This window comes from Poecilia reticulata, linkage group LG13 (genome assembly GCF_000633615.1).
Source record: "Poecilia reticulata strain Guanapo linkage group LG13, Guppy_female_1.0+MT, whole genome shotgun sequence".
In the NCBI taxonomy this organism is placed as follows: domain Eukaryota; kingdom Metazoa; phylum Chordata; class Actinopteri; order Cyprinodontiformes; family Poeciliidae; genus Poecilia; species Poecilia reticulata.
In genome coordinates this window covers 1,625,731-1,640,061 of record NC_024343.1, presented here as the reverse complement: position 1 = coordinate 1,640,061, position 14,331 = coordinate 1,625,731, and the positions used below count along the sequence as shown (strand labels likewise).

The window sequence follows — 14,331 nt, the reverse complement described above, 5'->3', positions numbered from 1 at the left end:
TTTGCAAATTTTCCATTAGGCAAATTTATTTTCAAAATGTCAAATTACGCAATTATGTGGTCAATGGAAATGCAATTATTTGCTGCATTTCCATTACACAAAACTTTGACAATGCTGAAAAAAAAATTCACAATTGTGGCATTTCCATTAAATGAAAGACAATTAATTTTATATGTGAATAAGAAACTTAACGCTCTAAATTATTAAGAACCTCCAACTACCTCAGTCTGGTTGTTGAATTGTTTGTTTCCATTGCAGTTTTGCTAGACAAATCAATTTTGAKAAAGACAAAAAAAAAACAACCCACTTCATCCTTGGTGTCCAATCTTCGTATAACAAAAATTAGCAAACTTGTTTTCAAAATATCATATTGTGCAATTATATGGTCAACAGAAATACAGCTAGTGAACCTTACAGCTGCTTTCCTGATTAATGCTCTCCTTCCTGCTTTATACTTCTTCATAACTGTTTCTATTTGTCTTCATGATGCTGTTTGTTCGACAAACCTCTGAGGTCCTTCAGAGATCAGCTGGATTTACTATATTATCCATAGTTGACCCACAAATATTAATCAATATGACTTCTATTGACTTAACTAACTTGAAAGGAGTGGAACAAAAATGCATGTGACATCTCTTAGATTTTTATTTCAAAATCAAAACCTTGACTCCTTTCCATTGCTTTGCGACGTCAAAAGTGATAAAATGTGAAATTTGTTGCTGAAACTTGAGAAAACGTGGAAACGTTTAAGGTGTGTGGATACCCATGAAAGGAACAATAACGGCATTTCTGAAGTGATTAAGTTTCTTTCTAGTAAAGTTCAGGTGGAGTCTTGTAGTTATTGAATTAGTGCCATAATTCAACATCCGCTGTCAAAGGCAGATATTGTTTTATCACACTAATAATTAATTTGCCGTCACATTCAGCTGCGTCATGCTTAAGCAGCAGTCTAAAGAGGGTGTACTAGTCTATTCATTCTAATTAAATAAAACCCTTTTACACACTGCCCCATGTTATGTAACCGGGGGGAAAAACTCACATAATGCAGTGTACTCTTTCATCTCAAAATCCATTGGAAACGTGTTGCACGCAGAGATTTGGATCAGTTATTTGAAGAAATGTTTTAGTTTATATTTTAGCTTCATGATAGAGAAATAAAGGGGGCTTTACATCCCTTCAGCTAAGATCTGGGTGCACTCCGGGGTCGGAAAAAGTCCTGTGAGGCGCATGCAGAACACCGCAGGCACAAACGATTAGGTATGGCTGAAGTTAACAAGCTTTTAGATGTTTTATGTGCAGAGTGGGGGAGACGTAAAGGCTACAGCTGATAAAATGGTGTCTCTTGTTGCCTGATGTATTTACCATGTGAAGCACTTTTAACTGCGTTGTTGCTGAAATGTCCTGTACAAATAAACTCAGCCACTAAGAAAAGTACAAAAAGGTAGTCATACCAGTTGTGCAGAAAATGCAGCACGATTCATCGGTACATCCATCACCTTTTGAGCGGTTTAATCCTTCTGTTTATCTTGTTCTCGCACGGCTTGGTATTTCTTGGATATCTACTGTACAATTCTGCTCTGTTTGGGTATGAGACAACCTACAAGAGGTAAAAAAAATTATACCATAAAAACATCTTAATCTTGTGTTGCATCACAGGAATCATCTACAAATGAAACCAGAAGTTTGCACACAATGAATWAAAAAAAAAAAWKTCTAATTTGTTCCATTACTGTCTGAAGTTAAATCGAACCACACTTTTATAAMACACTTAACACTTTGGCTGGATSTTGAGGGTTATTGTCCATTAAGAAGACCAATCAACACCAAAGCTCTTCCGTCYTGGTTGATGTAGTTAGATGTTGCTTCAATATTTCWACACTATGTTTTTTTTCAAATCATGCAGTTTAGTTTATGAAGTGCACCAGTTCCTCCTGTAGCAAAACAGCCCCACCATTCTTCACAGTTGGGATGGTAAAAGCATTMAATTTTTTTTCTTCGAATGCACTGATGATCATTAACTAAACAGTTCCACTTCAGATTTATCAGACCAAAGAAAGTGTCTCTAAAAATGAAGATCCTTGTCCTGGTGTGCATCTGCAAACTGCAATCTGGCTTTTCAGTTTTCCTCTGGAGTGATTTCTTCCTCCTCACCGAGTGGCCTGTCAGTACATGTTGGTACAAGATATGCTTCACTGCGGACAATGACACTATCTTCTTTGCTTCAGCCTGCATCTACACAAGGTTTTTTTGCTTTAGTTCTGGGGTCCATTTCTGACCAAAACAAGTCAATATCTGGCTCCAGTTAGCTCAAATGTGTGAGTTAACCTATCAGAAGTTTACAAAGCCATGACCTTATCATCTATATTTCCCTCATTACATGTAAACATCTGCTTTTTATTTTTTTCTAACAATTGTGTTGTTAAGCAAATAAAAATACATTTAGTAAATGTAACCTAAARCAAGACAAGTTTGGTCTGATTAAGGTTCAGACAGTGAAAAAAAAATTGTTTGCAATTCTTAACTCACTGTGTGTCTGGTTTSAACCGTAGAGCCTGCCCTTAAGAAAAAATATTGGTGACTTAATTTTACATGAAGTTTCCAACATTTGCCTTAATATGTTCTTGCTTTACATAGACAATTTTCTTAAAAGAAAATCTTATTTTAAGACTAAAAGTAGATTAAATTTTTGACATTTGAAGTAGTTAGTCCGTAAAACTGCATCACCCCAACATCTTGCTATCAACCTGTGGTTAAAAGACRATAATGAAAACATAATAACACAAAAGAGTTGTTTTTGTGTCTGCAGCATACCATAACGTGCAACTAGGAGAAATGTTAGTYTGTTTAATTGGCTTTTTATCTACCTTTTCCTATACGCCTGGTGTACTTGACCTAAGTCATCTATGTTCTCAGTTTGCCATAGAAACGAATTGCTGATCACTGAAAACATTTTATTCATAAAATGCATAATMATTTTCAGAAATGYATGTAGCAAAAAAACATCACACACACGCACACAAATTAATGTGCAAAGGCAWGCTGTAAAGTGCGCTTGTACAGAATGTTCAAATAAAAATCAGTGCARCTGTCTAATAAATGTTAACAATGTGATGGGTTAAAGTATCTTGGCTGTCATTCAGCGCTACATCTCTGTGAAAGTTGATGAAACTTGTGCTGGGATGATGTTGGTACCATGAGGCAGGGTTAGCCATTCTGGATATCATTTCCCTCATTAAGGAAGATTACTGCCGCACTGAGTGTCCTAAAACATTTTGGTGAAGAGATTCAACTTCTAAACTCGGGCTTTGCTAGCTTCACAGGCCTCCCGTCTTATCTCGCCATCAAAAGCTCTTTAGTTGTTGCAGCCTCATCTTTTCCTCCTGGTGAAATTCCTTTAAAATGGCCCACATCCCCTTTTGTCGCTCCCTCGGGTTTCATCATTTTTCTTTTTTTTTTGTGGGATGGCGTGGGAATCAGGATTTTGACAAGCAGCATGAAGAAAAAATGGGTCATTGCATAAGACTTTTCAACCTGTTCAACCTGATCCTTATTATTGTCCTTAAAAGTGCAGATCTTCACAGAGGCTCAACCTTCAGACAAAGGCGCCTTCTCTGTTTCAGGTTTTGGGACAAACTCAGTGCTGCTCAATAGAGCAACAGGATTGGCTGAGAAGGTCATCCCTCAAAGTGCATTGTACATGTCCGAATAGGGCCGCACCATGTTTTATTGTACACTCTGTCCGTTGTGGACTTGATAAAATGTCTTGCAGAGATTTTTCCAATATTGCTGGTTTAGTCATACTTGGTTTTTTCCCCTTCCTTCAGCCCGGGGTTAGATCATTAAAGATCTAGTTGCGTGACAGGAACCTATAAAGCCAGTTCCAGCAAAGTAACTCATTCTCTCTCAGCTTAATTTGTTTTGTGAAAAGGTTTATGAGATGATTTTATTATAACAGACTCCTAGTGAGAGTACGCATGTGTTCATAAATTTTATCTTTTCCATTCTTTTCTTTGGTTCACTTGATTTACATTCTCACTGCAAGGAAACCTCGATCCGCATCTTCAGGCGGACCAGGATTTGTGTTCTTGGACCGCAGCAGAGTTTGGATGAGCATTTTGTCCTGCCAGAACAAAGTGGACTATCCAAGGAAAACATCTCTGGTCCATTTAAAGTAGACTGAGTGGGCCAAACCGATCTGGTGTGAAAGGCTCCTAATGATCATCTTCACTGGTCAGAGGTCAGAAAACAGTAGGAACAATGCAAGGCAACCAACCAAAAATGTACCCAGCAAATTGTCAGCATCAATCAATCAATCAATCAATCAATCAATCAATCAATCAATCAATCAATCAATCAATCAATCAATCAATCAATCAATCAATCAATCAATCAATCAATCAATCAATCNAATCAATCAATCAATCAATCAATCAATCAATCAATCAATCAATCAATCAATCAATCAATCAATCAATCAATCAATCAAGCAATCAATCAATCAATCAATCAATCAATCAATCAATCAATCAATCAATCAATCAATCAATCAAAGTCAGGTTGCCAGGCATCAGTCTATGCAGAGAGACCCAGACTGACCTCTTAGGTTCTGTCCTTTGGGAAAATCCCAAAGTGTTCCCAGACCAGCTGACAAACATAGTCTTTCAGCATATCTTGGGTTTTCCTCTGGGTCTCCTCCAGGTGGGATGAGCCCAGAACTCCTCCCCATGGAGGTGTCAAGAAGGCATCCACAAAACACAACACCTCGACTGGTGTTGTGTTTTGTGGACTGGCCGAGTTTTTCAGTTTATCTCTAAGGGAGAGCCTGGGAAACCCGTGGAGGAAACTGATTTTGGTTGCTGTATCTGTGATCTAATTCTTTTGGTATTTAGCCAAAGCTCCTGATCAAAGGGTAAATCAAGAGCTTTGCCTAATTGCTCATCTCTCGCTTCACCATGACACACCGGTACAACGTCTGCTGTACTGTAGACTCTGCACTAATCCATCCATCTATCTCCTGCACCAATAYTCCTTCATTCGTGAACAAGACCTCAAGATACTTAAACTCCCTCACTCGGGGCAAAATCTCTTCTTTGACCCATAGAAGGCACTCTACACCGGCTCAAGAAAATGACCTCAGATTTGGAGGGACCGTTTCTCATCCCTGCCGCACCATACTCATCTGAGAACCACTCCAGTGAAAGCTGGAGATCACAACCAGATGAAGCCAAAATAACCACATTGTCTGCAAAGAGCAGAGATGCAATCCTAAGGACATCCAAATGGATCCCCTCGGCTTCACATAGAAATGCTGTCCATAAAGAAACAGAATTAGTGACAAAGTGCAACCTTGACGGAGTCCAACTCTCACTGCAAACGAGTTCAACTTACTGCTGGCAATGTGGACTGAGCTCTGGCACTGGTCATAGCTGGTACCCCATACCCCTGGACTACCCCCCAAGAGACACAGTCAAACTCCTTCTCCAAGTCCACAAACCACATATGCACTGGATGGGACCCTGCTTTGGGTGTATAGCTGGTCCAGTATTTCACGACCAGGACAAAAACCACACTGCTCTCCCTGTATCTAACAGACTCTCCTCTCCATAAAGTTTTGTGGATGCTACTGATCAGTCCTTCCAGAAAGTTGCAATCACAACTACTAATGCAAATTTGCTAAAATTTTTGTGCAGACTTGCAATTTTCCGCAAGTCTGACCCATTAGCTTAATATTTTTGTATATTTCCTTTTTTTATTTTTATTTTTTTCTGACCAATCACAGCAACTCGGCTGAATTTTGACCAATCCCCTTAGCTTCTTTCTAAATTAGTTGTTTCACAACATCTCTTAAAAGCTGTACATGCAAAATGAAAGCATGTGTGACATTAAACTGTAACATTTGCTATTAAAATACATTTAAGATGTTCTGTAGGATTTGTTTGCACTATGTAAACATTTTATGTTTACTTGAATGACCAATATGGAATTCATCTTTTGCACTTTGATAACTCCTCAGGGCATAATTTTATTTCTATTGAGGTTCTATTTCAAGAAGATGCTTGAAAATGTTGTTTTCACTTTAAATATTAACTGTTAAAATCCTATTTTTTTAAGGTTGGTTATGTCCAGCAATTTCAATTTCTTTTTTCAAGACCGTGTTATGGCAAAAATGAAGCATAAAAAAATRAGGAACTTTGACCACAACTTTTCCAAAAAGGTTAATAATTTTGAGCTACCGCAATCACAAAAAAAAAACAAAAAAACATCTTGGAGGGATTGACTAATGCTGCATTATGTTTCTTGCTTGAAGTTGGAATATCTAATAAAAAATATGTAAAATTGACTTTGGTAAGTTTAAAACTTTTCATCAACCYAAAGTCCACCATGACTGAGCTCTGGAGTAATAAACTCTTTGTTTGAACTTCAGATGGTTTATCTYGTTAAAGTAGTCATGCATTATACTGTAAACCTGTTTGCAGGGATAAAATAACAAGAAATTCTGTTGACAATAATTTAGTTACTGAGCAGAACAAAGGCATTTAAGGTCAATGCATTCAAACGAAACTTGACAGAATTGTTGAATCTAAACTCTCAGTCAAGGTAAAGTGAAAAATGGACAGGACTTTGTCTACTTATTTTAAAAACTCGTGCAGATTTGAATGGTTCAAAGAGCTTGAAAACACTTAAGATACCTGATAAAAGTTGGAAAAGTATAAAAACTACAAATATGGCATTATTGTTGAAGATCCTTCTTTCAAATGAGGATGTAAGTATTGAGAGTGAAGGTGAAATCACTAAAACATCAGGCAGAATCAGCAGAATGTTGAGAATTGGAAGCAAATCTGCTCTCAGACTAAATTACAATAGGGTTAAAACATTTCATAATATTTTTATTTCTTTATATAGTTCTATATTTTTGTCATGAAGTGGGGGTGAAAATGGTGAGGATAAACGCRGTAGRACCCAGGTACTTGAAGATGATGGTGGTTTAATGATGAAAAACACAAAAACCCAGGCAGCACAGGAGCTAGTCTCTAGCAACTGGTAAACAGTAATCAATAGAGGGCAGACAAGAGACAACTAGACAACTAGACGTCTTCTTTTCTTCTTCTTTTTTAGTATTTCACGGCAGCTTGCATCCATTATTGTTGCTCTACTGCCATCTGTTGGATCCCAATATCTATACCTCAAATTCTCATAATGAGCCCAGTATTGACAATCTAGACAAGGACTTGAGAAACAAGAAACCCAGGGGGTAATCAAGAGAACTAGACACAGCTGGGATCAATCAAGGGCAGACAGGACAACAATCAACTGACACATAAACCTAAATAAACACACAGAAAAACTCAAATCCTTACAATTTTATTCCATAAAGCAAAAAAGCAAGGTAAGAGATAAGGGATTAATCTCTGTTTTTAAAGTTGATGACAGTGAGCATTTTCTTGTCATTATCTCTTCTGAGATATCATTAATCYAGATGGAAACAGCAAATCATTCAGTGTGGGAGGGGTTGATAGGTGGGCCTACCTGACCTATAATAGACCGCACGACATCCCATCRAATGCTTCACCTCCAACACAGTCAGAAAACTCAGACAGACGYAAAGTGGGTTTTCACCATGCAGCTCACCTGGGTTTTAATTTGCTTTGCATTGTCCGTGAAGACCGTCTCAGCTTCAGGTATGTCCTGTAAAGAGTCACGTTAAGGAGTTCAGATCTTTAACATTAGACAGACTGTGCCTTTTCAAGCCTGTGCAATGTTTTATGTTATTGAATTTGTTACACCTTCATGAATTTTTGGAGTTTACAAAATTTAATCTTGAGAAACTGTACTTTCTTTGATTTATGACGATGCTGCACAAGACTAGTTACTAAATCAACTGAAGAGAATTGACATTTTAATTTTTTCAGTACAAAATCTGTTGATCTGCACATCTTCATCAGTGTTTTTTCTTCCAGAATGGTGCTACCAGTCACAGGTTGACTGCAACAGCACCTGTCTAGGTAAACTCKGCTTCAGTCCAATCAYATGAAGGGTTTTAACAGGGAAAGTTGTTTTACTAACCTTCTTGTCATCTTCTCCTCACAGGTCCAGATGCATGGCAAGAAATTTCTCAACAATGCGGTGGCAGATTTCAGTCTCCAGTGAACATTGTGACGAAGAAAACGCTCAAAGACGAACGCCCAACTCCGCTTCAGTTTGTCAACTACCATAAAGCGTATCCCGTCACCTTCATAAACAACGGTCACACTGGTAGGGCTCAGGTCAAATTACCTTTGTTTGGAAAAAAAACTGTAAATAATGAGGTGGAGTGGCAGTAATGATGCTCAGAAGGCAATGTTTGGCTGTAAACTATAAAGATAAGGATGARAAAGAGCAGAGCTGAGTAGCTTGAACGGTAGGAATTTTAAATAAAGGAAATGTATTTRTATATTTTTAGGAGTGTTGACCGTTTCTGATTTCTCAACTTGTTTCATGACCAAATTCCCTCTAAAATATTTTTTATTCTTGAATTTGAWTTTTTACATTTATTGAACATTATCCAGTAGAAGGCCAGGATAATGATAAATACTGTTGGTGTGAAGAGTTTATTGACCTTCTTGTTTCGTGCTTGGTTGGTTCCTTCYAAGTGTGCCTAGTTATTGCCAATGACGGAAGAAGGGCAATAGCTCAATCTTGGAGATATGACRATATATCAAAAATGTGTCTTTATGTACTTTGGTAAACTTTGACATAACATCTTGTTTGTTCCTTCCGCCTTGCTAGTGACAGAAGGAAGCTTTATGACAAGTCTGAAGAATTTGTCATTATTTTCAACTTTGTAAACTTTGAATATTTCAACATTTAAAAAAAAGTGCTTGATTTCAAAAATTGAATTTAAAAAGTGTACAAAGATGTACATTTTGCTCATGTTGGAGTCTTGTGTATATATCCCTTTTTTTTTTTATATTTTTTTTTTTTAGCTCAGCTGAACTTGCCTTCTGATATCGTGATCAGTGGAGGACACTTGGCTGCAAAGTACAAAGCCATTCAGCTCCATCTGCACTGGGGCAAGGAYGGTTCATCTGGATCCGAACACACCATTGATGGAGAGAAGTTTCCCATGGAGGTGATGCATGCAACAGGAGCATATTTAACTTTTTTATGACCTTTGTTTAAATGCAATAAACCTCACCTCAGGGAAAAAAAAACGATAAAAACGCAAGCATATCTTTCATGTAACCTGTAGATGCACATTGTCCACATCAAAGAAGGTTACAACTCTTTGGCCCAGGCTGTGAAGGACCCCATTGGAATTGCAGTTCTTGGATTTTTCTTTAAGGTAACTTTACTTTTTATGTCAACATTCTGAATTGAGGGTTAATGTGACGACACAAACGTGCAATAAGGGAAACTTTATCTGCAATATGCAATAAAACCTTTAAATGTTGCTGCCTGCTACATCTATTATAAATGACAAAACAAGCTGAAAATGATTAACTTAACTTGTTGATGGGTAACTTTAAGGTAGTTAAATGTGAGGCGTTGCCATTATTGCTTTTGGGGATTTTTTTAAAATTTTTTCCCCCCCCCCAGTGGAAACACGATCTTAAAAATGTGATGCGCGATAACGGTAGCATGCAATTAAACTTTGAGGAGATTCTGACATAAAAACAGGCCTTATATTGCACGCATTCAGTCAGTGGCAGATATAAAGTGGCGACATAAATCTGTCTGTAAATATTTAAAGACTCTTCAAAGGACTACGAGTCATTTCAGCATGAGCAATTCATTATACTGCATTTTCCCACATTTTCAGCTTCTTCAGTGGCATCAAATAACTGCTCATATCTATTTTTTAAAATCTTCATTACCTGTTGAGCACAAATCATCTGTTGTGTGATTCCCTGGTCTTTATATAATCCTGATTTTATTTCCAGACACTCTTTCTTCATTTCAGGAGTCTCCATCTGAGAATAAGGAGTACACTACCCTGGTTGATGCTCTGAAGCAGATCATTAATCCCAGTAAGTTATTGCAGATTTCTTGGAATTGGAACATAATCAAACCCTTTTATCTGCACACTGATCTATGTTAGGCTGAAGGCCAGCAGTTGCACAGTAACAAAACATTATAAACAACTTTTCTCTGAACTTCACAATAAAATGGAGTAAGCCTGTGGTTCCTAATCTGTTTTGAACTGCAGCCAGTAACGTCACACTGTCAGACGTCTCCCTGGAAATGCTTATTCCTCCTCTGAGCAGCTTGAACAAATACTTCCGCTACAACGGCTCCCTCACGACTCCCAACTGCGATGAAGCTGTCGTCTGGACGCTGTTTGAAAGCCCCATTCTTCTGAGCAAGAATCAGGTGACTGGGACACTTTGTTCAGCATTAAGACTTTATTGATAGTTGTGTTTTAATTAACAATAGAATTGCACAAATTGAAATTTTGAAAATTACTAAATGAAAACATGGCAATTTGGGGGGGAAAAGTTTTTCATGGTAGGATGAAAATTTGTATATTTTGAATCTTGGATTTTTAAAGGTTTAATCTGACTTTCATGGGTCGTTGCTCCATATTTAATTCTCTTCAGCTGAAATTCAAGCTCTGAAGAGGTTTTGCATACTGAAATTTGTATGCAAAACTGATGACAATAAGTCAAACCCAGTTCTTTGATTCCTTTTCTAAAAAAAAATGGGGCATATTGTGGGAGTGGAAATGCGGTCCAGTTTAGCTACCGTCTTGTAGAGTACAGCTCTACCCACTCAGCTCTTTCAGACTAGCCAGCAGCAATTGGCAAACACCTGGTGGAACTGCACATCAGCTGAGCTCATAGGAGCTACTTCTCAGTGCAACACTCCTGAGAACCATTTAAAATGGCACAATGAGAAATGTTTGACATGCTGAAGGCGGAGTAGGAGTTGGAGATGGGGCTTGATTTCAAACATCTAAATTTTTAGTTGTATTTTTTTTTACTGTTTCTTGACTGGTGTAAAATGAAACTATGGGCGTATAAAATGCATAATACAAACGTATTAAATATTCATCACCACCTACCTTTTTGACAACTCGTCTAATTTGTTTTGTTGTGCAGTGGTGATATTTAACCTTTTGTTGTGATTTTTGTCTTCACTGCAGCTCTCTGCATTCGACCAGCTTTTCTTTCATGAGGAGAAAAAAATGATTCAGAACTACAGGCCAGTGCAGCGTTTGAACGATAGGTCCGTGTTTCACTCTAAAGGAAACGCTTCCCTGGTCAGCTGGGTGCTGCTGGTCATGTCGGTGCTGCTTTCCACAGTCTGACGGACAAAAGCTTTGTTTCACGCAGACTCCGTTGAGAAATGTGAATGTTTTGACTATTAAAATTATTTATAGGGAAATTGAACAGATTATATATTGAGGCTAAAAGCTTGTCAGTTTTGTTTAAATATTTACTGACATTTTCAGAAATCGGTGTGATCATGGTTGTAGAGTTGCATCATTAAATATTATGGTGATTTATTTCAGAAGTGTCTGATTATTTTATATATTTTTTTGTGCCTAAGAAAATGTAAAGTTATTTTGAATTTGTAGCTATTCACATCAAAATATAACAGTTTTTAAAAGAAATTAAGAGAAAAAAGTTTATTGGGTCAAAGCTTTGTGGAACTCCGTCATAAAATTATTCCCAGCCCTAAATGTCAAGACTGCAGACAAACGAGAATCAAAGTGCAGACAGGAGAATGTCTGTCGTGATGTAAAACGGAGGGGAAGGAGCTGACAAAGGAACTGACTGCAGCTGGGATGGGAGCAGTGAGGCTAGATGAGGTAGGTGTCCAACAGCTGGGGAAGGGAACAGCAAAGAGACTCAGGCAAAAATGGAGGAAGCTAAATGGTAACATATCTTGCAAATTCATCAAATGCCTAAAAAGAGAAACTAACAGGAGTAAACCAGAACATACTAAGCAAATTCAAAATGGTAAACTGAACTAGACTGGGAGTAGAAATGTAAATCTATATGAAGCAACACAATCAGAAATCCACTACTGACAAGTAAATGACAGTCATTTCTACTGATCAAAGCTGAAAATCTTAAAATGTGACTCCAACACTCGACTCATTCAGACTAGCCATCAGTAATTGGCAAACATCTAGCTGAACTATGCATCTGCTGAGCTCATTAAATGAACTCTGTGCAATTCTGGTAAAAATGTTAAAGGGTTAACAGTGGAGCCATGTTGATTTCCTGAAGGAAGTTTCAGAAAGGAGTTTTTAAAGACAGGTCAAATTTTAAGACTTTACATAGTGAAATTTCTTTAAAGTCATAGTTGATACAGCATTGGTATAACTGAAGTTATAATTACTTGAGTATGATGTAAAATAAAATGCATACTATCCCTTTAATATTCATGACATTTGAAAATATCTTTCTCCAGACTTTGCTTTTAATTCCTTTTACATCCACCAGGTGGAAGCACCATACAAATGTGATCAAATTACTTATAGCTCTTTAAATACATTTGGAAACAGTGAAGGTTTTTTAACTTTGAACCCATAACGACAACAGCCATTGCATGATGAAGTTTAAGGAGCAGAAGGATTTTGTGTTGGGGATTAAATGTCTGCCCAGTTTGTAGAAAATTATTCATCTTCCTTAAAGTGAATCACAGTTTATCACAGAACAATACACATTAATACATTTGTTTGGTCTTTTGACAGATAACCAGTAAGTGGTTGTGGCAGTGTCATGCTGTGGTGACTCATCTTCTGCAGGAACAAAGTAGGAGTTAAAGGATGTATGGAGTTAATTACAGCACAAATCAGGAAGGAAAGCTTGTTAGCGTCACAATCTATTGGGTGAATTTAATGTTGGATCTGTTTATCCTTATTTATGTTCTACAAGTCTTGCCATACTCACTCTTCATGTTTATTATTAAGGTATTGCCATATTAGGTCATTCCTTTCTGTTTAGTTTCATGGTGAAAATTTCTCCCCAGAATTTTTCCACTTGCATCCTCTGTAGCCACTAGGTGGCAGCACTTTACAAGCATGTTTGTGCAGATTGGTTGGTGACGGTCCTCAAACTAACAGCGATGAGCCGGGAAAAATACCAATGGTTCTTTGATGTATTTTGAGGAACAGGAACAGCAAATATTAATCTAACATATTTTTGGTCTAATAATAAACTGTTTTGATAAGAACGTGGGACGAGAATTAGTTTTAAATAACTTTTGGGGATCAGATGTACATCCTGTAACAGAAGCATTCACATTGCTACCTATTTATGCTATTTATCTACTTTTTCACATTTTGCTGCATCACAGTTTCAGATTATTTGTATTTATTACGTTGTCCACTCGACCAACACAAAGCAGCACATCATTGTACAGGGAAGGCAAAATAAGGAATGGTTTTCAAAAACTTTAATGTGAATTTTTTTTTTCACATTTTGGGAAGGCAGCATCATGCTTTTCTTCAATAAAAACAGCACAGCTTCCATGCTGATGGTATGAATCTGCACATTCCGATAAAACTGCACTGGGAAAGTTTCAGATCATTTTAGCCCCAGCATGTGTTTATGTGTTTAGAATGGCCCAGTCAAAGCCCAGACCTAAATTCAACTGATGTTATCCAGTTTGCAATCCAGTTGAATATAATTGGACACCATTCTTCATTGAATTTTTGTTTGAATTTTTTTTATATATAATAATCAGAATGCGTAACTATAAATGAAAATTGTAGTTGCTTTATTATTATTTGTTTTAATTAAAATTGTCATAGCTGTCTTAATTTTTTTTTACTTGGTTTCTACACTGACTCTACCTCGTGTTCATTTAGATACGTGTTTACTGAACCTCAAACACCTTTGGGTTTTGCTCCATATCCTGTTGTCTGCAAATTACCTGTTAAAGGCAAATTATATATATATAGAGAGAGAGAGAGAGAGAGAGAGAGAGATGTGCCGATCAGGTTTTTTCCTGCTTATACCGATCACCCCTGAGTGCCGAGTTATGATTGGCTGTTTCTGACTGAGCGGAGTAATTATGCAGAACAGGGAGGAGATCAATTATTTTTTTTAGAAATTAACTGTCTCATGTTAGGACAGCGAAAGTTTTAATACGTATGTAAAATGTATTTTTTTAGGTTAGATGCTGCAGCTTTAAGCAGAGGTTCGGTGTGAGAGTCACTACCAGGTGGAGCAGAAGCGGCGCTCCGTCTGTCAAATATTACTACCTGTAGCGCGTAGCAGCGGTTCAACAGCGAGAGCAGAACCAGCGTCTTACATCGCAGCTCGAAGACTTAAATAATTTTGTGGGTTATTTGTTTAGCTTTCTGACCGTCATGCTAATCCGGGTGAGTGTTTGTAG

General features: G+C 37.4%; 1 protein-coding gene across 1 annotated transcript; it reads left to right on the top strand.

Annotated features, from left to right (window-relative positions):
• Positions 1-7,546: 7,546 nt before the first annotated feature.
• ca4b (carbonic anhydrase IV b) lies at positions 7,547-11,490 on the top strand. Its single transcript, XM_008424901.2, has 8 exons — positions 7,547-7,679; positions 7,959-8,003; positions 8,089-8,253; positions 8,964-9,109; positions 9,230-9,322; positions 9,941-10,007; positions 10,187-10,350; positions 11,123-11,490. The coding sequence occupies exons 1-8, from the start codon at positions 7,562-7,564 to the stop codon at positions 11,285-11,287; spliced, it is 963 nt and encodes a 320-aa protein (XP_008423123.1). The 5' UTR covers positions 7,547-7,561; the 3' UTR covers positions 11,288-11,490.
• The last annotated feature ends 2,841 nt before the right edge of the window (positions 11,491-14,331 follow it).